The sequence below is a fragment of the Neophocaena asiaeorientalis genome, unplaced genomic scaffold, assembly GCF_003031525.2.
Source record: "Neophocaena asiaeorientalis asiaeorientalis breed wild unplaced genomic scaffold, Neophocaena_asiaeorientalis_V1.1 scaffold292, whole genome shotgun sequence".
Classification (NCBI taxonomy): Eukaryota; Metazoa; Chordata; class Mammalia; order Artiodactyla; family Phocoenidae; genus Neophocaena; species Neophocaena asiaeorientalis.
This window is the reverse complement of record NW_020173241.1, coordinates 1237900-1264421: the sequence shown is the minus strand read 5'-3', so window position 1 is coordinate 1264421 and position 26522 is coordinate 1237900. Positions and strand designations below refer to the sequence as shown.

The 26522-nt window shown below is 39.1% G+C and overlaps 1 protein-coding gene across 1 annotated transcript; it reads left to right on the top strand.

Annotated features, from left to right (window-relative positions):
* The first annotated feature begins 22842 nt into the window (after positions 1–22842).
* On the top strand, positions 22843–23877 carry LOC112400079 (FUN14 domain-containing protein 2). Its single transcript, XM_024745630.1, has one exon. It carries the CDS (start codon positions 22907–22909, stop codon positions 23420–23422), a length of 516 nt encoding a protein of 171 aa, XP_024601398.1. The 5' UTR covers positions 22843–22906; the 3' UTR covers positions 23423–23877.
* The last annotated feature ends 2645 nt before the right edge of the window (positions 23878–26522 follow it).

Genomic DNA, 26522 nt, shown 5'->3' with positions numbered 1-26522 from the left:
AAAAAGACGTATCATATAAACAGCAACTACAAGAAAGCTGGAATGGCTATAATAATATGATACAAAATAGACTTCAAAACAAAAAGAGGTTACTAGAGACACAGAGGGATATTTTATCATGATAAAAATATCAATACATCAGAAGATAACAGTTACAAACATAAATGCATCTAATAACAGACCACTAAAATACATAAAGCAAAAAACTAACAGAAATGAAAGGAGAAATACACAACTAAACAATCAAATTTGGAGAATCCAATACCCCACTTTCAACAACAGATAAAACAACACTCATAGGATGACGTAAAATAAGACTCGAACAACACTATAAGGCAACTAGACCTTACAAACAACTATAAAACACTCCACCCGACAACAACGGAATACACACCCTTCTCAAGGGAACAAGGGACAGTCACCAGGATAGATCTTATACTAGGCCATAAAAAAAAAACCTCAATAAATTTAAAAGGTTAGAAATAATTCAAAATATGTTCTCCAGTACAATGGAAAGAAATTAGAAATCAACTGCAGGAAAAACTTTGGGAAATTCACAAATACATAGAAATTAAGCAATGCACTCCCAAACAATAATGGGTCAAAGAAGAAGTCAAAAGGGGAATCAGGAAATAATTTGAGATGAATGAAAATCAAGACACAAAATACCAAAACTTATGAAATGCAACTAAAGCAGTGCTTAGAGGGAAACTTAACAGCTCTAATGTTGCTATTAAGAAAGGAGAGAGATCACAAATCAAAAATCTAAACTTCCACCTCAACACACTGGAAGAAGAAGAGTACAGTAAACCTAGAGCAAGCAAAAAGAAGAAAATAATAAAGAATGCAGCAGAGGGGGCTTCCCTGGTGGCACAGTGGTTGGGAGTCCGCCTGCCGACGCAGGGGACACGGGTTCGTGCCCCGGTCCGGGAGGATCCCATGTGCCGCGGAGCGGTTGGGCCCATGGGTCATGGCCGCTGGGCCTGCACGTCCACAGTCTGTGCTCCGCAACGGGAGAGGCCACGACGGTGAGGGGCCCGCGTACCGCAAAAAAAAAAAAATACAGCAGAAATTAATAGAGGATATTAAAACAACAGAGAGGGCTTCCCTGGTGGCGCAGTGGTTGAGAGTCCGCCTGCCGATGCAAGAGGACACAGGTTCGTGTCCTGGTCTGAGAAGATCCCACATGCCGTGGAGCGGCTAGGCCCATGAGCCATGGCCGCTGAGCTTGTGCGTCCAGAGCGCTTCACAACCGGAGAGGCCACAACAGTGAGAGGCCCACGTACCATAAAAAACAAAACAAAACAAAACAAAACAGAGAAAAGCAGTAACACCAAATGCTTGTTCTTTGAAAAGATCTACACAGTTGACAAACATTTAGCAATACTAATCAAGATTTTAAAAATTCTTAAATTACCAGAATCATGGGACTTCCCTGGTGGTCCAGTGGTAAAGAATCTGCCTTCCAATGCTGGGGACTTGGGTTCGATCCCTGGTCGGGGAACTAAGATCCCACATGCCGGGAGGCAACTAAGCCCGCATGCCACAACTACTGAGCTCGCCTGCCTCAATGAGGGAGCCCGCGTGCCGCAAACTACAGAGCCCCATGCTCTGCAGCCCGCATGCCACAACTAGAGAGAGAAAACCTGCATGCCACAACTAGAGAGAAGCCCAAGCACTGCAATGAAAAGACCGTGGCCATAACAAAGATCCCTTGTGCTACAGCTAAGACCTGAGGGCAGCCAAAAAATAAGGAAAATAAATAAATACAATAAATAAATATTTTTTTTAAAAATTACCAGAATCAGAAATAAAAGAAGGACATTACTATTGACCTTACAGAAATAAAAAAAGATCATAAAAGAATTCTATGAACAACTATAGGCCAAATTTTTGATAAATTAGATGAAAAGGACAAATTCCTAGAAAGACACAAACTATCAAAACTGGCTCAAGAAGAAATACACAATATGAGTTTATCTACAGTAAGTGAAGAGATTGAAATAGTAATCAAAAAACTTCCCAGAGAGAAAAGCCCAGGCCCAGATGGCTTCATCACTGAATTCTACCAAACATTGAAAGAATTCATAACAATTCTTCAAACATTATTCTAAAAAAAAGAACAAAAAAAGGGACGGGGGGAATTCCCTGGCGATCCAGTGGTTAGGGTTCCACACTTCCACTGCAGGGGGCATGGGTTCAATCCCTGGTCAGGGAGCTAAGATCCTGCATGCTGCGTGGCACAGCCAAAATATTAAAAAAATAAATTAAATAATTTTTAAAATTAAAAAAATTAAAAATGGAAAACGAGAGAATATTTCCCAAGTCATTTCATGGGGCCAATATAACACTTAGGCCAAAAACAAAGACATCATAAGAAAACTACAAACCAATATCTCTTATGAATATGATTGCAATAATCCTCAACAAAATACTAGCAAACAAAATACAACATTTTATAAAAAGATTTGTTCACCATTACCAACTGGGATTTATTATGTTAATGCAAGGTTGGTTTAATATCTGAAAACTAATATAATACATCACATCAATAATATAATATACCACATCCGTTTCATGATAAAAAAAAAACTCAACAAACTTGGAATATAAAGGAATTAACTCAACCTCATGAAGGACATTTATGAAAAATCCACAGCTAACATTGTACTTAATAGTAAAAAACTAGATGCCTTCCCACTAAGATTTGGAACAAGACAAGAATGTTCATTCTTGCTACCTCTATTCAAAATTACATTGGAGGTTCTAGCCAAGACAATTAGAAAGAAATAAAAGGGACTTCCCTGGTAGCGCAGTGGTTAAGAATCTGCCCGCCAATGCAGGGGACATGGGTTCGAGCCCTGGTCCGGGAAGATCCCACATGCTGCAGAGCAACTAAGCCGGTGCACCACAACTACTGAGCCTGTGCTCTACAGCCCGTGAGCCACAACTACTGAGTCTGCATGCCACAACTACTGAAGCCCACGAGCCTAGAGCCTGTGCTCTGCAACAAGAGAAGCCACCTCACTGAGAAGCCCGCACACTGCAACGAAGAGTAGACCCCGCTTACCGCAACTAGAGAAAGCCCATGCGCAGCAGTGAAGACCCAACGCAGCCAAAAATAAATAAATAAATTTATTTTAAAAAATGAAAAAGAAAAGAAAGAAATAAAAGCCATCCAGATTGGAAAGGAAGAAGTAAAATGATCTCCATTTGCAGATGCAATGAACTTCAATATAGAAATTCCTAAGGGATCCACTAAAGAAATATTAGAACTAATAAATAAGTTCAGCAAAGTTGTAAAAGCTCGGTAAACAAAAATAAACTATACTTCTGTACATTTGCAATGAACAATCTGAAAATGAAATTAAGAAAACAATTCCATTTACAATAGCATCATAAGGAATAAGATACTTAGGCATAACTTTAACAAAAGACATGTAGAACTTATACTCTGAAAACTGTAAAGTGTTGTTGAAAGAAATTAAAGAAGATCTAAATAATTTTTTAAAATCCCATGTTCATGATCAGAAGACTTAACACTTAATATGGCAATACTCCTAAATTGATCTACAAATTGAACACCATCTCTATCAGAATCCCAGTGGACTTCTTTGTAGAAATTGACAAGCTAATGCTAAAATTCATATAGTGAACCAAAAATAGCCAAAACAACACACCTTCCTATTTCAAACTTATTACACAGCAATGATAATCAAGACAGTGTGGTACTGGGAAAAGAACAGACACACAGATCAATGTAATATAATTGAGAAGCCAAAAATAAACCCATATATCTATGATCAATTTTTTTAAATAAACTTATTTACTTATTTATCTATTTTTGGCTGCGTTGGGTCTTTGTTGCTGCACGTGGGCTTTAGTTGAGGCAAGCAGGGGCTACTCTTCGTTGTGGTGCGCAGGCTTCTTATTGCGGTGGCTTCTTTTGTTACAGAGCACAGGCTCTAGGCACATGGGCTTCAGTAGCTGTGGTACGCAGGTTCAGTAGTTGTGGCACACAGGCTTAGTTGCTCCGTGGCATGTGGGATCTTCCCGGACCAGGGCTCGAATCCATGTCCCCTGCATTGGCAGGTGGATTCTTAACCACAGTGCCACAAGGGAAGTCCCTCTATGATCAATTTATTTCAACCCAGCCTTGGAACCAAAATTGGATGCTCCAAAGAAGATCACTGGGAAAAGAACAGTATTTTCAATAAATAGTGTAAGGACAACTGGTGTTGGACACTTACTTCACACAATATACAAAAAATTAACTCAAAATTGACCAAAGGGGGCTTCCCTGGTGGCACAGTGGTTGGGAGTCCGCCTGCCGATGCAGGGGACACGGGTTCGTGCCCGGGTCCGGGAGGATCCCACGTGCCGCGGAGTCGCTGGGCCCGTGGGCCATGGCCGCTGGGCCTGCGCGTCCAGAGCCTGTGCTCCGCGACAGGAGAGGCCACAGCAGTGAGAGGCCGCGTCCCACAAAAAAAAAAAAAAAAAAAAAAATTGATCAAAGGTCCAAACTTAAGAGCTAAAACTATAAAACTCTTGGAAGACAACACAGGGGGGAATCTTCATGATCCTAGATTTGGCAAGGATACCTTGAATATGACATCGAAAGCACAGGCAACAAAAAATAAACTGACTTCATCAAAATTAAAAACTTTTGTGCATGAAAGGACACCATCAAGAGAATAAAAAACAGCCCACAGAATGGGGAAAAAATTTGCAGCCTGATAAGGGATTAATGTCCAGAATACATATATATTTTAAACTTTTATATCTCAACAACAACAACACACACAAACAACCCAATCCAAAAACAGACAAAAGTCTTGAATAGACATTTCACCAAAGATGATATACAAATGCCTAATATGCACATGGAAACATGCTCAACATTACTAGCCAAATCAAAACCACAGTGAAATACTACTTCACATCCATTAGGATGGTTGCTATAAAACAAAAAATGGAAAATAACAAATGTTATCCAGGATATGTGGAGAAATTGGAGCCCTACTACATTGCTAGTGGGAATGTAAAATGGTATAGCCACTGTGGAAAACAGCTTGGTAGTCCCTCAAAAAGACAAACGCATAATTACCATACAATCTAGCAATTCCACTCCTTGGCGTATAACCCAAAGAATTGAAAGCAGGGACTCATGATATCCAAAATACATAAATAACTCACACAACTCAGTAGGAAAAAGCAAACAATCCAATTTAAAAAATGGTCAGAATATCTGAAAAAACATTTCTCTAAAGAAGACATATGGCCAGCAAGTACTTGAAAAGGTGCTCAATATCACCAATCATCAGGGAAATGTAAATCAAACCCACAATGAGAGATCACCTCACATCTGTTAAAATGGCTCTTATCAAAAAGACAAGTGATAAGTGTTGGTGACGAGGTGGATGTATTGGAGCCCTGGTGTACTGTTGGTGGGAATGTAAAATGGTATAACCACTGTGGAAAACAGTATCAAGATTCCTTTAAAAATTAAAAATAGTATTACCATATGATCCAGCAATTCCACTTCTAGGTATATACCCAAAAGAATTGAAAGCAAGGTCTCAAAGTGATATTTGTAAATCCATGTTCATAGGCAGCATTATTTACAATAGCTAAAACATGAAAGCAACCCAAGTGTCCATTGACAGATGAATGGATAAGTAAAATGTAGTGTATACATACAATGGAATATTATTCACCCTTAAAAAGGAAGAGAATCCTGACATATGCCACAACACGGATAAACCTTGAGGCCATTATGCTGAGTTAAATAAGCCAGATACAAAAAGACAAATACTATATGATTCCAGTTATATGAGGTACTTAAAGTAGTCAAAATCATAAACACAGAAAGTATAATGGTGATTGTCAGGGGCTAGGGGGAGGGGAAAATGGGAGGTTATTGTTTAATGGGTTTCAATTTTACAAGATGAAAAAAGATCTAGAAATGATGGTGATAACAATTACACAGTATGAATGTTCTCAATACCACTGAACTGGACACTTAAAAATGGTTAAGATAGGGGAATTCTCTGGCGGTCCAGTGGTTAGGACTCCATGTTCACAGCCAAGGGCCTGGGTTCAATCCCCGGTTGGGAACTAAGATCCCACAAGCCTCATGTCATGGCCAAAATAAATAAATAAAAATAATTTTTTTAATAGTTAGGATAGGAAATTTTATGTTCTGTGTGTTTTCCCACAATAAAAAAAAGTTGAGAAAAAGACAAAAATTCATTGTCTTCACCTCTAAACTTGTAATATATTCCTAATATATTCCTTATCTCTGTTAATGGCTTTATATACTATCTACCTATTCCCTCAAACTGTAAGCCTCCTGGGCCACCACCCTGGCACATTCTATGGGTCATAGAATCTTGACTTTAGAAAGACACTTAGATCCACTCCCTCCTTTGCCTCTGCCTTGGTTCAGGTCCCTCTCATGTCATACCTAGAATATTGCAATAGCTTATGCACTATCACCAGCATTATGTTCAAAACACTAATCCGATCCTATCATTTTTCTGCATAAAAACCTTTAATAACTCATCATTGCCCACAGAATAAGCACAGCTCTCTCAAAATTTGCCCAGCATAACTTTCCAGGTTTAGCTCCTATCAATCCCTACCCTAGGCTCCAGCTGCCATTCCACAGTGTCACACATACTGACGCCTTACCATCTGTTACACATAGTTTTCCCATTATCTAAAATTAACTTTCTCTCCTCCATATAAAGAATTCTTAATCATCTTCTAAAGCTCAGAATCAACATCTCCTCCTCTTACAGAACCTCCCTGATTCTCCATTCTAAGACATTTGGTTGCTTCTTCTGTCAGTCAGTCAATAATAATTGAAGGCCAACTATGTGCCCTAATACAAGGTACTAAGGTTACAGTAAACAAGACAGACCCAGGCCCTAACAGTCTAGTAGGGAATAAAAAATAATACAAAAAAAAATACAAGCCTGTTAAATGCTATGAAGGCAAATTATGGGAAACTATGGAATATAAGCAGAGTAGGGAAGGTTTCCCTGAGGAAATATATTTTAGCTTTAAGGTGAAAGATATTCAGGAACCTAGAGCCAAAGATCAGTGCTTACTCATCATCATTTACCCAATTAATTATATTGAGTGTCTACTATGGGCCAGATGCTTTGGACATATCAAGGATCAAAATTCTCTGCCTTCCTAGTGCTTGTATTTTCATTGATTACATTCTAATTCCTTCATTCATTTATTCAACAAATTTCTATTGAGCATACACCTTCAGGCACTATGTCAAGTGGTAAGAATAAAATATGAACAATACACAAGTCCTTGCATAAGATTACTGTCAAATTGATTCCAATTTTATATGGTGAATATAATTGCTAAGGCAATCTTGAAGAAGAAAAACAAAGCTTTAGGAAATATGCTACCAGACATTAGGATGTATTATAAAGCTATAATAATTAAGACTGTGTGGGGAATTCCCTGGCAGTCCAGTGGTTAGGACTCAGCACTTTCACTGCCAGGGCCCAAGTTCAATCCCTGGTTGGGAAACTAAGATCCCCTCAAGCCTTGCGGTATGACCAAAAAAAAAAAAAGACAGTGTGGTTTTGGCACTAAGGTAGACAAGCAGAATATTGGTACAGAATAGAGAACCTGGAAACATACCCACACATCTATGGACATCTAATATATGACAAAGTTGATACCTCAATGCAGTGGAGAAAGAACAGTCTTTTCAATAAATGATGCAGGATCAGACTAATATCCACATGGGAAAAAAAGTGAATCTTCCTTCCTACCTCACACCATACCCAAAAATCAATTCCAGGTGTTTTTTAATCTGTGAAAGGTAAAATAATACATTTTTAGAAGAAAACATAGGATAATATTTTCAAACTTCAGAGTAAGCAAGTATTTCTTAAATAGGACACAAAGCGAGAACCATAAAAAAATAGAAAAATGGACTATATTAAAATTAAGAACTTTTATTTGTAGGTCAATTATACTTCAAAAACAAACAAACAAACTTATAGAAAAAGAGATCAGATTTGTGGTTACCAGAGGCAGGGGTTGGGAGAGGGGGAATTGGATGAAGGCAGTCAAAAGGTACAAACTTCCAATTATAAGACAAATAAGTAGTAGGGATGTGATGTACAACATGATAAATAGAATTAACACTGCTGGATGTTATATATCAAAGTTGTTAAGAGAGTAAAATCTAAGAGTTCTCAATACAAGGGAAAAAAATTTTTTTATTTCTTTAATTTTGTATCTATATGAGATGACAGATGTTCACAAAACTTACTGTGCTAATCATTTCATGATGCATGTAAGTCAAACCATTATGCTGCATACCTTAAACTAATACAGTGCTGCATGTCAATTATATCTCAACAAAGCTGGAAGACAAAAACTTCTATTCATCAAAATACATAATAGGACAGTGAAAAGTCAAGTAGCAGACTGGGAAAAGATATTTTACTGTGAAAAAAATATATATATGTATTCACCCACAAAGTATTTGTACACAGTGTCCTTCTCCTTAGGAAAAGAAAAAGGCAGATAATCCAATAGAAAAATGGACAAAAGAGTTAAACATGTGCTTCGCAAAACAGGATACCAAATGGCAAATAAACCTATGAAAGGGTAGTCAGCTGCATTAGTCACTATGTATGTAAATACTCCACCACAGGTAATTTTATTACATACCCACCATCATGACTAAAATGAAAAAGACAGACAATATCAAGTGTTGACGGGGATGTAGAACAATTGCTGCTAAGACTGTAAATTGGAAGAACTACTTTGGGAAACTATTTGGCAGTTTCTACTGAAGTTGTACGTATGCATACCATATGACCCAGTGATTTCACTCCTAGGCGAATGAGCACAAAAGTTCACCAAAAGACACATACAAGAATATTCATAGGAGAAGTATACATAATAACCAAAAACTGGAAACAAATCAAATATCCATTTGTGATATAATGGGTAATTTATTTGTGGAATATAATACAACAGAATACTATATAGTAATGAGAATGAACAAACTACAACTGTATGCAATAATACAGATTATTCTCACAAATATAATATTGGGAAAGAGAAAGCAAACATACACACACAAACATACTGTATGATTCCATTTATATAAAGTTCAAAACAGGCAAAATTAATCTATGGCGTTAGAAATCAGGATAGTCATTACCCTAGGGCGGTGAGGGAAGTATGAGAAGGTGACACAAGATGGGCTTCTTTCGTGCTGGTAATGTTCTGTTTCTGGATCTGGGTTCTGGTTACACAGAGTGTTCACTCTGTGAAAATTAATCGTCATACATTTATGATTTGTGCACTTTTCTGTATGTATGTCATAATTCGATAAAAATTTACTTAAATGAGTAAAACAGGTATACATTTTTTAAAAACAGACATATATAGGGGCCTCCCAGGATATACTGCTAAGTAGAAAAGGCCAAATGCAAGTCAATAGAGACACAGAATAGATCCGTCGTTACCTAGAGCTGGGAGTGGAGTGGGAGTGACATAAAAGTATGCAAGGTTTCTTTTTGGGGTGATAGACATGTTCTAAAATTATATTGCAGTGATGGTTGCACAATTCTGTGAATATACTAATAATCATTGAAGTGTATACTTTAAATGGTAAATGTTATGGTATGTAAATTATGCCTCAATAAAGCTTTTTTTTTTTTGCGGTACGCGGGCCTCTCACTGTTGTGGCCTCTCCCGTTGCAGAGCACAGGCTCCGGACGCACAGGCTCAGCAGCCATGGCTCACGGGCCGAGCCGCTCCGCGGCATGTGAGATCTTCCCAGACCGGGGCACGAACCCGTGTCCCCTGCATCGGCAGGCGTACTCTCAACCACTGCACCACCAGGGAAGCCCAACAAAGCTTTTTTACAAGATCAGATATACATAGTTTGCCACATTTTATATATAAGAAAAAGTAGGAGAGAGTTAGAATATATATGTTTGCTTGTATTTGCAAAAAATGATGAAAGGATAAATAAACAAAAATACTTTTAAAGAGTAAGGACAAAGGGGTTGGAAGCAGGCGGGAATAGATAAAAGGCAGTTTTGACCTTTGCATTATTTATACGCTTCACCTAGTCAAAGAAAAACTTAGGTTTTTTAGGAGTTTGGGATTAACAGACACAAACTACTATGTGTAAAATAGATAAACAGGGGCTGCCCTGGTAGTGCAGTGGTTAAGAAACTGCCTGCCAATGTAGGGGGCACGGGTTTGAGCCCTGGTCCAGGAAGATCCCACATGCCACAGAGCAACTAAGCCCGTGCACCACAACTACTGAGCCTGTGCTCTAGAGCTTGCAAGCCACAACTACTGAAGCCTGCATGCCATAACTACTGAAGCCTATGCGCCTAGAGCCTGTGCTCTGCAACAAGAGAAGCCACAGCAATGAGAAGCCCACGAACTGCAACGAAGAGCAGCCCCCGCTCGCCGCAACTAGAGAAAGCCTGCGTGCAGCAACGAAGACCCAATGCAGCCAATAAATAATTAATTAAATTTACTTAAATAAATTTTAAAAAATAAAATAAACAACAAGGTCCTACTGTATAGCACAGGGAACTATATTCAATATCCTCTAATAAACCATAATGGGAAATAAATAAATAAGCTACAAGGATATATTGTACAACACAGGGAATATAGCCAATATTTTATAATAACTATAAATGGAGTAAAACCTTTAAAAATTGTGAATCACTATGTTGTACACCTGTAACTTATATAATATTGTATATCAACTGTATCTCAATTTTTAAAAATTCCATCCCCTGGGGGAAAAAAGCCTAATTTAAAAAAATTTCTTAAATTGAAAATAAATAAAAATAAATAAAATAAACTGAGTTTTAAATTGGTAACCACATAAAGAAAGAATTACTTCAAAGACTTTACAACACAGTATTTTGACTGCACATCCTAAGTGGGACACAATCCAAGAAGAAAAAGATCTACAAAGAAATGTTAAACTTTCCTCAGCAGTTTTGTTTGTAGTAATTTCAGATTTATCATTTTAGACTGTCTTTATATTGTAGGTTAAAGCAAAGAAATAATTGTGTTAATGATATTAGGAATCAACATTTTCAATGAGAGAAATATACTATATAAATTATATGTAATGTATATAATTTAAAAATCAGGGACTTCCCTGGTGGCGGAGTGGTTAAGAATCCACCTGCCAATGCAGGGGATATGGGTTTGAGCCCTGGTCCAGGAAGATCCCACATGCTGCGGAGGAACTAAGCCTGTGTGCCACAACTACTGAGCCTGCACTCTAGAGCCCATGAGCCACAACTACCAAGCCCACGCACCTAGAGCCTGTGCTCCGCAACAAGAGAAGCCACCACAATGAGAAGCTGCACACTGCAACGAAAAGTAGCTCCCACTCGCCAAAATGAGAGAAAGTCCGCACACAGCAACAAAGACCCAATGCAGCCAAAAATAAATAAATTTTTAAAAATAATAAATAAGGAAACCAAATAAAAATACCCTAATGTTAAAATTGAATGGATAATACCAATATGAACTAATTATTTTTAATGTTTATCTTTAAATTCTATCCACCAAAATGGACTAGAAGCAATGTCTCCACATTAGCAAAAGGTTTTCTATCATCCAGATTGTGGTGTCTAATATCATTCCCCACTAAAACTGAACAAACAAACAAACAACACAGGGCTCCTTAAAAGAATGTCTGAATCAAAGTCTGGTACATGGAAAAGCACAAGATGAATCTGGAGCAAAAGAAAAAAAAAACTGTTGGAATGATGATCAATCAGAGGCCAGATTTATGAATGTTTGAGGCTCCAAAAGAATAATTCCTTTTCCCTTCACCCTCTTCCATTCCATCCACCATCTTTCCCCTCCTTTCCTGAACAATTCAGTTCTAAAGCAATTAGTTGGTACAAAACAAGATAGGCATTTGTACCTGGGATGGGAAGAGCTACACTAACCAAGAATGTAATGATGGAGCCTTTGACGGGGTAAGGAAAGCGTTCATGTGGGAGAGTTGCCAGGTGAGGAGAGTAGAATCCATAATGGGGTAAAAAGAACATCCTGGCAGAAAAGCAGCCTAGAGCAAAGTATCAGACCTGACCAGTGTGAGCAGTTTGTCCACACAGGGGGCCAGCCCAGCATGAGATGTCAGAGCCTGACTGGAGTGAGGAAGTTTCCCCCAAGGAGGGGCAGCCCATTTTGGGATACAGAGTCTGAGCAGGGTAAGAAAAGGTGATACAACATGGGATGTATTAGTGCCCTAGCTCTGTTTACTGAGAAGGCCAGGGAGCACCAACACCCCAATGACAATGAGCACACCCAGTGCCCAGTCTGTGGCTACTAAATACCATTCTCCACGAAAATGATTTAAGATTCTTTGGAGAAATGGCTGACTCCATTCCATTATATGGCTGGAACAGGTAGAGTATGAGATGAGCCTGGAGCATCTTGTTATGCCAAAAAGCAAAAAATAATGAGGAAACTGTGAAAAGGACAAAGGAGCCAGCTCAAAGGGACTCCCACTGGCCAAATCTGGGAAAATCTGAGCATCAAAATAAATAATAGTAACTGATTATAACCCACTGAATAAAATAGGAAACCATGAGCCCATTTGTATATAAATGAATAAATGGAAAGTTTGATGAACAGGATGTTTATACATGGCTTCGAAGTAATTTCCCACAATATACTTATTGATTACAAGCAATACACTTATTGATTATAAATTACAAGACTAATTTTGCATCAACAGTAAAAAGATATATCAAGGTTGTATACTATGTGAAAGGATACAATGATAACACAGCATCACTTCTCTAATATTTCTACCAGAGATACATAATCTGAGAAAATACCAAACTAAAACTGAAGAACAGTCCATAAAATGACTGGCCTGTAATCTTCAAAAGTGTCAGGGTGATGAAACATAATGAAAGTCTAAGGAACTGTTTCAGAGGGAAAGAAATGAAACATATGACAACTAAAAGCAACACATGATTCTAAACTGGATCCTTTTGCTACAAAGGACATTATGAGGACATTTGGCAAAATTCAAATAGCTAATTTCCTGATTCTGATGGTTGTATTTTGGTTATTTGGGAGAATATCCTTGTTTGGATGAAATACCACCAAGGTTTTGAGAAGGATGAGACATCAGATCAGCAACTCCTCTCAATGGTTCAAGAAAGGTTCTTTGTACCGTGCTTACAACTTTCTTATACATTTCGGATTGTTTCAGAAGCGGGAGGGGATTAAATCAAGGATTCTGTTAATTAAAGATTAAAACACCTTGAATCAATGAAAAAAATCAATTATTCCCTAACAATACTTTTCAAAAAACAGAAAAAAACCCATTTCTGCCCAAAGTAGATGTTTAAAGAAGTTCTTACTTTAAAAATTAGTAATTAAAAGTAAAGAGTTAAGCATTTATACCCCTTTCACAGTAGGAAATACATTTCAGGGTAACTTAATAGTCCCAGTTCATGAAAGAAAGCTCTACCACACAGTAGTATGCCAGCTAATAAAGCACAGAAGGAATAAAATATAACTTTACAGATCCTAATTAAATTATTGACTCAGCAAGGCTTATCAACTGATGTTTAAACCATTATGTGAATGGTTGCTAGAGAACTGTATAAGCATTGAATGCCAAAAAACACCACAAAGATACTTTCTGATCACAAGGGAGGAAAAAAGTACATAATGGAGAGATCAAACTGCTACCACCATAATCCAGTGGTCAATCTTAGCTTCACTATTGGTGAAATAACCAGATATTATATTATTATATTTTTCAGATGTGATTCAACATGAATCATACAACAGTTCCTAAGATGTATTCTAGCCAGCATGTTTAACTTAAATACACTAAGTGTTTAGATATAACTTACAGTTAAAGGAAAACAGAGCCAATAGAGATAAAAACTACACATCACCACAAAAAAGCCACCAATGCATCTCAAACTATCTGTGACAGAGGACAAGATTTGTTTTGTTTGTTAATTTCCAACCCTTACAGCCTGGTCTTAGTGTGCATGACTAGTATGCAGCTTGTACCACATGTACTTCACCACAAAAGTCCAACAACATGTGAAGTGGACTATACACTGACAACCCACTGATTGTGCCACTGGATACTGTGGCAACAACAAATTTGCTAAAAAAAACTTCTAGATGATTCCCCTCAATTTCTGTACTTACTACCTTAGTATAGATTGTTGTGAAGAGCTCATGGACCATCACCACACCACAAACCATATATATTGATTTTTTTTTTGGCCCACGCACCACGTTGGCTTGTGGGATCTCAGTTCCCTGACCAGGCATTGAACCCGGGCCACAGCAGTGAAAGTGTAGAATCCTAACCACTAGGCCACCAAGGAACTCCCTCACAAACCATATTTTTAGATAGACTGTTTTTTAGAACAGTTTAGATTCACTGAAGTATTGAGCAGAAGATAAAGAGATTACCAATCCTTTTTTTTTTTTTTTTTTTTGGCCACACGGCATACGGGATGCTAGTTCCCCAACCAGGGATCAAACCCATGCCCCTTTCATTGGAAGCATGGAGTCTTAACCACTGGACTGCCAGAGAAGTCCCTACCAATCCATATTTTAAACAGCATTTTCCTAGGAGAAAGGGCAAAACTGAAGAAGACCAGTCCTAATACACAGTAAAACCAAGAATCCACAGCATCAAGGTAACATGTCAATATCTTATCTTCTTGCCAGGAAAAAAATCTAAACCCTCTTGGGAGTAAGATAATATAAACAAAAACATCTTACATTTTTTTCCCCCACAATGTCCCGTACAATGAAAACTTATGAGACATGGTTAAAAAAAAGAATAAAGCAAACACTAGAAATACATTTTTATTCAACAACTGAGTCAGGGAATTCCCAGGCGGTCCAGTGGCTAGGACTCCATGCTTTCACTGCCGAGGACCCAGGTTCAATCCTAGTCAGGGAACTAAGATCCTGCAAGCCGAGCGGTACAACCAAAAACAAACACCAAGTGAGTCAGATATTGAGAATTGTCAGAAAGGGACTTTAAAATAACTATTATTAAAATGTTTAAGAGAATAGAAGAAATAGTGACAGGTGGTAACTAGACTTATCATGGTGATCATTTTGAAATATATACCTATCAAATCACTATGTTATATACTGGGAACTAATATAGTGCTATAGGTCAATTATACTATTGGCTATGTCTTACGATAGCCATGTGTTGGCTATCGTAAATATACTATTTATGATAGCCAAGACATGGAAACAACTTAAGGGTCTATCAATAGATGAATGGATAAAGAAGATATGGTACATATATATAATGGAATACTAATCAGCCATAAAAAAACGAATGAAATAGTGCCATTTGCAGCAACATGGATAGACAGACCTAGAGATTATCATACTAAGTGAAGTAAGTCAGAAAGAGAAGGATTAATACCATATGATATCACCTATATGTGGAATCTAAAATACGACACAAATGAACTTATCTTCAAAACAGAAACAGACTCACAGACATAAAGAACAGACTTGTGGTTGCCAAGGGGGAGGTGGGGAGGGACGAATTGGGAGTATGGGATTAGCAGATGCAAAATATTATATAGAGAATGGATAAACAACAAGGTCCTACTGTATAGCACAGGGAACTGTACTCAATATCCTGTGATAAAACATAATGGAAAAGAACATGAAAAAGAATGTATATATATGTATAACTGAATCACTTTGCTGTTCAGTAGAAATAAATACAACATTGTAAATCAACTATACTTCAATAAAATAATTTTTTTAAAAAATCTCAGAGAAAAAGAGATTGACTTTGTGGTTACCAGAGGTGGAGGATGCAGGGAGGATGAACTGGGTGAAGGCAGTCAAAAGGTACAAACTTCCAGTTATAACATAAATATAAGTACTAAGGATGTAATGTACAATATGATAAATATAACGCTACTATATGTTACAAATGAAAGTTGTTAAGAGTATATCCTAAGGGTTCTCAACACAAGGAAAAAAATTGTTTTCTTTATCTTAAATTTTTATCTATATGAGATGATGGATGTTTACTAGACTTATTGTGGTAATTATTTCATGATATATTTAAGTCAAATCATTATGCTATACAACTTAAACTTGTACAGCCTGTATGTCAACAATATCTCAGTTATAAAAAGAAAGAAAATAGAAGAAAAGTTGAGAAATTTCATCAGATATCAGGAGTCTAAAAATAGAAAATGGAAATTCTAAAACTAAAAATTGCTATATCCAAAACTAAATATACCACAGGTGGACTTAATGTAGATTAAACATAGTAGGACAGAGGATTATTGAAGTAGAAGAAATGACAGTAGAAAATATCCAGATAGAAGCACAGGAGAAAAATACTATGGAATATACTTAGCATGTAAGAGAATTACAGGACACGGTGAAAAGTTCAAATATATATGAGTAATAGGAGTCCTAGGAGGAGAGAAGACAACAGAACAAAAATAAAATTTAAAGAAATACTGGATTAATTTAAATATTTTCTTTAAGAATTCACATATTTTTCAAAAATTTTCCTAAACTACAAAAGATATCAAACCACAGATTCAAGGAGTTCTCTGAACCCCAATCAGGATAAATACAACAAAATAAATAAATATAATAAAATACAAGGACATATCATACCAAAGTGCTAAAAGCAATGATAAACAGAAAATCTTAAAAACAGCCATATATAAAAGATACATTATGATCAAAGGAACATGAATACGATTCATGACTAACATTTCAACAGAAACAACAGAAAACAGAAGTGGAATGCTTCAGAATGAAAAACAGCACTTTAAATTGATGAAAAAGGGACTTCCCTGGTGGCACAGTGGTTAAGAGTCCACCTGCCGGGCTTCCCTGGTGGCGCAGTGGTTGAGAGTCCGCCTGCCGAGGAGGCGACACGGGTTCGTGCCCTGGTCCGGGGGGATCCCACATGCCACGGAGCGACTAGGCCCGTGAGACACGGCTGCTGAGCCTGTGCGTCAGGAGCCTGTGCTCCGCAACGGGAGAGGCCACAGCAGCGAGAGGCCCACGTACCACAAAAAAAAAAAGAAAAAGAAGAAAGAATCCACCTGCCAATGCAGTGGACACGGGTTCCAATATCTCCACATCTTTGTATTGCTGGTGGGAATATAAAATGGCATACCTGCTGTAGAAAACAGTATGGCCATTCTTCAAAAAGATAAACATAGAATTTCTATATAATCCAGCAATTACACTTCTAGGTATAATACTTAAGAGAATTGAAAGCATAGATCCAAACAGATATTTGAACAGCAATGTTCACAGAAGCATTATTCACAATAGCCAAAAGGTAGAAGCAACCCAGTGTCCATTGATGAATGAATGGATGGATAAACAAAATGTGGTACATACATACAATGGAATATTATTCAGCCTTAGGAAGGAAGGAAATTGTGATACATGACACAACATAAATGAACCTTAAAAACATCATGCCGGGACTTCCCTGATGGTCCACTGGTTAAGAATCTGCCTTCAGAGGGCTTCCGGGAAGATGGAGTTAGAGTAAGACACGGAGATCACCTTCCTCCCCACAGATACACCAGAAATACATCTACACGTGGAACAACTCCTACAGAACACCTACTGAACGCTGGCAGAAGACCTCAGACCTCTCTGCAGGGGGTTAGTGCGCCACGGCTGGCCAGGAGGGAGTCTGGGGAGAAGTCTGGACCTGCCGAACAGGCAGGAGACTTCTTCTTCCCTCTTTGTTTCCTGGTGCGCGAGGAGAGGGGATAAGAGCTCTGGTTAAAGGAGCTCCAGAGACGGGTGCGAGCCGCGGCTAAAAGCGCGGAGCCCAGAGATGGGCATGAGACACTAAGGCTGCTACTGCCGCCACCAAGAAGCCTGTGTGTGAGCACAGGTCACTATCCACGGCCCCCTTCCGGGGAGCCTGTGCGGCCCACCACTGCCAGGGTCCCGTAATCCAGGGACAATTCCCCCAGGAGAACGCACGGCCCGCCTCAGGCTGGTGCAACATCACGCCGGCCTCTGCCGCCACAGGCTTGCCCCACACTCTGTGCCCCTCCCTCCCCCTGGCCTGAGTAAGCCAGAGCCCCCGAATCAGCTGCTCCTTTAACCCCGTCCTGTCTGAGAGAAGAACAGACGCCCTCCGGCGACCTACACGAAGAGGCAGGGCCAAATCCAAAGCTGAGCCCATGGGAGCTGTGCGAACAAAGAAGAGAAAGGGAAATCTCTCCCAGCAGCCTCAGAAGCAGCGGATTAAAGTTCCACAATCAACTTTATGTACCCTGCATCTGTGGAATACATGAATAGGCAACGAATCATCCCAAAATAAGGAGGTGGACTTTGAGAGCAAGATTTATGCTTTTTTCCCCCTTTTCCTCTTTTTGTGAGTGTGTATGTGTATGCTTCTGTGTGATATGTTGTCTATATAGCTTTGCTGCAACCATTTGTCCGAGGGTTCTATCCGTCCGTTTTTTTTTTTATTTTTTTCTTAATAATTACTTTTTATTTTAATTATTTTATTTTACTTTATCTTCGCTCTTTATTTCCTTCCTTCCCTCATTTAGACAACGAATCATCCCAAATTGAGGAGGTGGACTGAGAGCAAGATTTATGATTTTTTCCCCTTTTCCTCTTTTTGTGAGTGTGTATGTGTATACTTCTGTGTGAGATTTTGTCTGTATAGCTTTGCTTCCACCATTTGTCCTAGGGTTCTATCTGTCCATTTTTTGTTTTTTGTTTTTTTCTCTTAATAATTATTTTTTATTTTAATAACATTATTACATTTTATCTTACTTTATTTTACTTTACCTTCTTTCTTTTTTTTTCCTTCTTTCTTTCTTCCTTCTCCCTTTCTTTCTTTCTTTCTTTCTTTACCAAACGTAAGGTAGATAGCTAGTGGGAAGCAGCCGCATAGTACAGGGAGATCAGCTCGGTGCTTTGTGACCGCCTGGAGGGGTGGGATAGGGAGGGTGGGAGGGAGGGAGACGCAAGAGGGAAGAGATATGGGAACATATGTATATATATACTGATTCATTTTGTTGTAAAGCAGAAACTAACAAACCATTGTAAAGCAATTATAAAAAATAGAATAAAATAAGAATCTGCCTTCAAATGCAGGGGACATGGGTTCGATCCCTGGCAGGAACTAAGATCTCACATGCTGTGGGATGCACCACAACTGTTGAGCCCACGTGCTCTGAAGCCCTCGTGCCACAACAAGAGAGAAGCCCACGCGCAGCAAGGAAAGAACCCTCATACTGCAACGAAGATCCCGCATGCTGCAACTAGGACCTGATGAAGCCAAAATAAAAAAACAAAACAAAACAAAATTATGCTAAGTGCAATAAGCCAAACACAGAAGAACAGATATTGTATGATTCTACCTATATGAAATACCTAGAATACTCAAATTCATAAAGACAGAAAGTAGAACAGTGATTACCAAGGGCTGAGAGTAGGGGATAATGGAGAGGTAAATGGGTACAGAGTTTCAGTTTGGGATAACGAAAAAGTCCTGGAGATGGATAGTGGTGATGGTTGTACACAACATGAATGTGCTTAATGCCACTGAGCCGTACACTTAAAAATGATTAAAATAGTAAACTTTATGGTCTGTATACTTTACCAGAATGAAAAATAATTAATAAAGGCAAAAGAGGACATTTTCTGACAATAAAAGTTGAGTGAATTTCCCTTTGCAACAACATGGATACACCTAGAGAGTATTATGTTTAGGGAAAGAGAAAGACAAATACTGTACGTCATCACTTATATGTGGAATCTAAAAAATAAAACAAATAAATGTATATAGCAAAACAGAAACAGACTCACAGATATAGAAAACAAATTAGTGGATACCACTGGACAGAGGGAAGTGAGGCGGGCCAAGGTAGGGATATGGGATTAAGAAATACAAACTATTATGTATGAAATAGATAAGCAAGAAGGATATATTGTACAGCACAGGGAATTATAGCCATTATGTTGTAATAACTTTAAGTGGAGTATAATCTATAAAAATACTGAATCACCATGCTGTTCACCTAAAACTAATATTGTAAATCACCTATACTTCAAGTTAAATTTTTTTAAAATGTTAAAAAACTGAAAGAATTCATCATGAGCAGACCTGCACTGTAAGAAATACTAAATGAAATTCTTTAGTCTGAAGGAAAATAAGCCAGATGGAGACATGGAACTGCAAAATAGGATGAAGAACACCTGTAAGGGTGACTACATAGGTAAATACAAATGAATATTGGAAATGAATATTGACAGTTTAAAACAACAAAGAAAACAATGTCTTGAGGAATTTAAAATATACACTGAAATAAAACATATAGCAACAATAGCACAGAAAGCACAAAGTGTTAGAGTTAAACTATTTTAAGTTTCTAGCATTGTTCAGGAAGTGTGAAAAATACTAATTTAGGATAGATTGTAATGAGTTAAGAATGCATAGTATAATCCCTAGAGTAACCACTAAAAGAGTTATCAAATAATAATCAAATATCTAAATAGTTAAATAATAATAAAAAAATAAAAAGTAGAATGATAAAAAATCATTGTTCAATACAAAAGAAGGTAAAAAAATGGAATGAAGGAACAAAGAACAGAAAGAACAAACAAAATAAATAGCAAAATGGTAGAAATAAACACTGTATCAGTAATTAAATCGAAATGAACTAAAACACTAAATAAAAAACAAAGATTGTCAGGATTTTAAAAATCCAAGAAAAAAGCAAGAGACGAGACTTCCCTGGTGGTCCAGTGGGTAACACTCCAAGCTCCCAATGAAGGGGGCCTGGGTTCGATCCCTGGTCAGAGAACTAAGGTCCCACAAGCCACGTGATGTGGACAAAGAATAAAAAGCATATAAAGAAAAAAAGACATTAAATTCCCTAGTACCTAAAAAATATCTACTTCATGGAGGATGCTTAATAAATGTTTAATGAATTTTAAAAGTAGGGCAAAATGAAGGATAGAATGAGAAGGTGTAACATACTTCTAATACCATTTACACCAACTAGGTTGGCAAAAGCTAAAGAAGTCGGACAGTACCAAGTGCTGGAGAGAATGAAAATCAATGGAAACTCTTACAGTTTGCTGATGAGAATATAAATTGATACAACCACTTTAGAAAACAATTTGGCATTAGCTTATAAAGTATAACATTCACATACCCTACCACCTGACAATTCAACTCCTAGGTGTGAACGCTAAGAAGCTCCTGCCCAAGTGCCCCAGGAGATAATTATAAGAATGTTAATAGTAGCTCTGCTCACTATAGCAAAAACTGGAAACATCTCAAATGTCCATCAATAGTAGAAATGATAAGGCAATTATGGTATATCCACACAGTAAAATATTAACCCACAGTGAAAATGAATGAACCATAGTTGCTTGCAACAACATAGATCTTAGAAACTTAGTGTTGAATGAAAAAGGAAAATCACAGAAAAAAATACAAACAGTAGTATGATACCATGCTTATGAAGCTCAAACACAAACAAAATCAGGGGGCTTCCCTGGTGGTGCAGTGGTTGAGAGTCCGCCTGCCGATGCAGGGGACACGGGTTCGTGCCCCGGTCCGGGAAGATCCCACAAGCCGTGGAGCAGCTGGACCCGTGAGCCATGGCCACTGAGCCTGCGTGTCCAGAGCCTGTGCACCGCAACGGGAGAGGCCACAACAGTGAGAGGACCGTGTACCGAAAAAAAAAAAAAAACACAAACAAAATTAAACAATATGTTGTTTAGGCATATACGTAATTTTTTAAATTATTTATTTATTTATTTTTGGCTGCGCCGGGTCTTAGTTGCAGCAGGTGGGATCTTCATTGCGGCATGCAGGCGGGATCTAGTTCCCCGACCAGGGATCAAATCCGGGCCCCTGTATTGGGAGCACGGAGTCTTACCCACTGGACCACCAGGGAAGTCCCTATAATTTTTTTAAAGCAAGGAAATTATAAATACAAAATTCAAAATAATGGTTAGGAAGAGATGGGGTAATAGATAATGTTCTAACTCAGATTGGATGATGACTTCATGAGTGTTCATTATATTTTCATTCTTTATAATTTATATGTAGTGTTTTATATGTATTAAATATGAACTTAAAATATTTTTTAAATAAGGAAAAAGCAGTAGAAAGGGTGATAGAAGCATGGAGAAATGAGCTGTTTACTTCTTCCTAGAAGAGAGGAGAAGTTAAGGAGAATTTCATCTAGTAGGTGTGTCAGGGGTCCCCAGGTTCAGTGATTCACTAGAAGGTCTCACAGAACTCAGAGTATAACTGCACTCACAGCTATGATATATTATAGCCAAAAGATACAAATAAAAATCAGCGAAGGGAAAGGGGGCATGGGGCAAAGTCCAAAGGAAACCAGGCACAAGCATCCAAGAGTCCCTTCCCAGTGGAGTCACACAGGATATAATTAATTCCTCCAGCATGACTATAATACCACTTGTGAAGTGTTGTCTACCAGGGAAACTTGCCAGAGCCTAGAAATCCAGGGTTTTTATCAGGGGTTAGTCGTGTAGGCACTCTCTGCCTACCATGTACCAAAATTTCAGGCTCCCATAAGGAAAGAAGGTGTTTAGCATAAACCATATTGCTAGCACAGTTTAGGCTCAGTGATCCACTCCTATATGTTAGGGTAGCTAGGAACCCTCCTGAAATCCAAATTCCCAGATGCTAGCCAAAGCCCAACCTTGAAAGCAGGACTTTCAAAGGATAGCACTCTCAGTCCTGCTTTATCAACTTTTTTCTGCATAGTAAGTAATACTGTTGCTGATATTTGAGGTGAAACTTCAAGAAGTATGTCAAATGGACAAGGTAATATGGTGGAAGGGCATTAAAGGTAAAGGTAGGAGACGAGCTCGCGAAATGGCCGCAGCCAGTCAAGGAAACTTTGAGGGAAAATTTGAGTCACTGGATCTTGCAGAACTTGCTAAAAAGCAGCCATGGTGGCGCAAGCTGTTTGGGCAGGAATCTGGGCCTTCAGCTGAAAAGTATAGCGTGGCAACCCAGCTGTTAATTGGAGGTGTCACTGGATGGTGCACTGGTTTCATATTCCAGAAGGTTGGAAGGTTGGCTGCCACAGCTCTGGGAGGTGGATTTTTCCTGCTTCAGCTTGCAAACCATACTGGCTACATCAAAGTGGACTGGAAGCGGGTAGAGCGGGACATGAAGAAAGCCAAGGAGCAGCTGAAGGTCCACAAGGGCAGCCAGACACCTGCGGAGGTCAAAAGCAAAGCAGACGAGGTGGTGTCGTTTGTGAAGAAGAATGTTCTAGTGACTGGTGGATTTTTCGGAGGCTTTCTGCTTGGTATGGCATCCTAAAGAAGATGACTTCACTTCCTTATTCCTGGTTTTTCCAGCCAGCGGCCTCTTCACTCCGTCATAGGATAGCAAAGCCTCTCCTCTTCGTCCTCCTCTCCCTCACCTTCCTCCCTGCCGTGGCGTATCTGAATGGCTTCTGTAGGCATCTGTTGGTACAAGTGGATAATGGCCCCACCATGACCTTGACGGCAAAGCGGCAACGGAAGAGACAGTAGACATTAACTCTTCTCCCACCACACTCCCCCCTTGACTAATCTCTAGGTCAGCAAGAATATTCCTTTGTCCCCTATGGAAGATACTTACCAGAACGTGGTACAAGATGGCTCACCGTGGAGCGTGAGTGGACCCTCAGAGGTTGTCCCAAACTTGATTAGGAAAAGAAATAGCAAGCATATAAGATACCTTACTATGTCCTGCCTGGAAAGGAACTGAATACATTTGCCTGTAAGCATGAAAAAAAAAAAAAAAAAAAGGTAAAGGTAAAGAGGTATGAAAAGATGCCCCAGTCGGGGAACAAACCACAGCGCTGAGGTCCTTTCAATATGGGTGGAGCACAAGGCACTTGGGAAAATATCAGAAGAAGGAAGTGGAGAGGGAAAGAGTCAGACTATAATGGGCCTCTTACACCACAGTGGGACATTTTAACTTTGTCCTGCAAGCGATGGGGAGTCATTAAAGTACTGTAGGTGAGGGAGTATAGTACAACGCCTGGCTGAAACAGACTGCTTGTGTCCTCCCAAAATTAAGATGCTGAAATCCTAAACCCCACTGTGATGGTATTAAGAGGTGGGCCTGGGCTTCCCTGGTGGTGCAGTGGTTGAGTCTGCCTGCCGATGCAGGGGACACGGGTTCGTGCCCCGGTCCGGGAGGATCCCACATGCCACAGAGCTGCTGGGCCCATGAGCCATGGCTGCTGAGCCTGTGCGTCCCGAGCCTGTGCTCCGCAACAGGAGAGGCCACAACAGTGAGAGGCCCGTGTACCGCAAAAAAAAAAAAAAGAGGTGGGCCCTTTGGGAGGTGAATAGGTGATGAGGGTGATACCCTCATTCATGGGATTAGTGCCCTTATAAAAGAGACCCTAAGAGAGCTCCCTCACCCTCTCTAACGTGTGAGGATGGAGGGAGATGGCTATCTATGAACCAGGAAAAAGGTCCCCACCAGATACCAGAGCTGCCAGCACTTCAATCTTGGACATTCCAGCCTCCAGAACTATGAGAAATAAATGTTTGTTATTTAATCTACTCAATCTATGGTATTTTGTTATAGCAGCCTAAATGGATTAAGACACTGGCACAAAATGTAGTAGGTCCTAAGTAAATCCTGTTGATTTCATGTGACTTAAACTACGCCAGTTCAATATCTATACAGATTTCTTGGCAATTCTTCAGCAGAGATGGTGGAACTTCATCGATCATTTTAGGCCACTCTAGATTTCCTTAGATACATTAAACTAGACTACATCACTCTGATCCATAATCAAATGCACAGACTATTAACTGAAACTGGTTCTAGGAATTGTGGGATCTAAAACTGGTTCTAAAAAAGCAGGATTTAGGGGGCTTCCCTGGTGGTGCAGTGTGGTTAAGAATCCGCCTGCCAATGCAGGGGACACGGGTTCCAGCCCTGGTCTGAGAAGATCCCACATGCCGCAGAGCAACTAAGCCCATGCACCAAAACTACTGAGACTGCACTCTAGAGCCTGCGAGCCACAAGCTTGTGCTCCGCGACAAAGAAAGGCCACCGCAATGAGAAGCTCGCACATTGCAACAAAGAGTAGCCCCCACTCACCACAATTAGAGAAAGCCCGCATGCAGCAACGAAGACCCAACACAGACAAAAATAAATAAATATTTTATTTATAAATTTTTTTTTAAAAAGCAGGATTTAGGTGATAGGGTCTTCACCAAGATGGAGACTAAAACGTAGTATCAATTTGTTAAATTACCAGGAAAATGTAGCTTTCAGAATAAACTGGTAACAACTACCATTTATTATGTGCCAGGCAAGGTGATAAGTAGTTTATAGAGATTGTTTTCGTTAATCTTCACAACCACCATTTAAGATGGGTATCATTTTCTCATTTACAGATGAAGAAACAGAGTCACAAATGTAAATAATTTACCTACGGTCACAGAGGTCATGGGTGCAGAATGGAGCAGTTGATGTCAAGCTGAGTACCTCACAGCTTTAACTGACTGCCTGTTTTTTTTCTCAGAGATTATTGGGGTTAATCCCCATCCTGCTTGCCTCAGACATCATCCGGGTCCAGAACATCATAGCCATCCGTTGCACCTCATATGGCTCTGAATATCCACCCCTCCTTCCCCAAGGCAACTTGGCAGGGCCTAAAATGGTTGAAATCCCTAGACTGCCACTAGAGTGATGAGAAGAAGCAGTCTTATCTGTTTACCCTAAATTGCCATACAGATATGCTCATTTTTTAAGTGGGCTATTACATAGAAAAAGTTGGGAAGCTCTACTTGAATCCAGTCTAATCCTCCTCCTCTCAAAATCCTCTGGAAATCCCAATCTATGATCAGCAAACTCCACTATACCCTCAATCTGTCCTTGGAAAGTCACTTTATTAAAACTTGGCATCCCCTGAAGACACTGCTTCCCTGTATGCAGCCCTGAAGACACTGTAATAAAAATGACCTAGCCTGAGAAATAGACTAGAATTGTAGCAAAGATGTACCCCCGCAGAGTGAAGGCAAGTCGTTTTCTACAGGCAACTGTTTTCCACAATTTCCCTGAGGAGCACCCATGCTATTTTGGATTAATCTCAGGTTCGAATCGAATAACACTTGTTCATATCCTGTTAGTAAAACCTAATCTATGGCCACTTGTAACAGCTGGAGATGTGTTTGCAGAGATGAGAAGTAGAAAGCATCATATGGGGTAACCCAGAAACCATCATGATCCCCACAACTGTGGCTTCTTTGTCCCACCCTATGCACACTAGCCTTGGTTGTTGTATTACTCATGTTTTGTTTTGTTTTGTTTTAATTTTCTGTTTTATTTTATGATGCTTTGACATCTTGGGACCTTGCAGACCAGGATGGAACTGCCCCTCTCAGGGTTTGCTAATTCCTAGAGATAG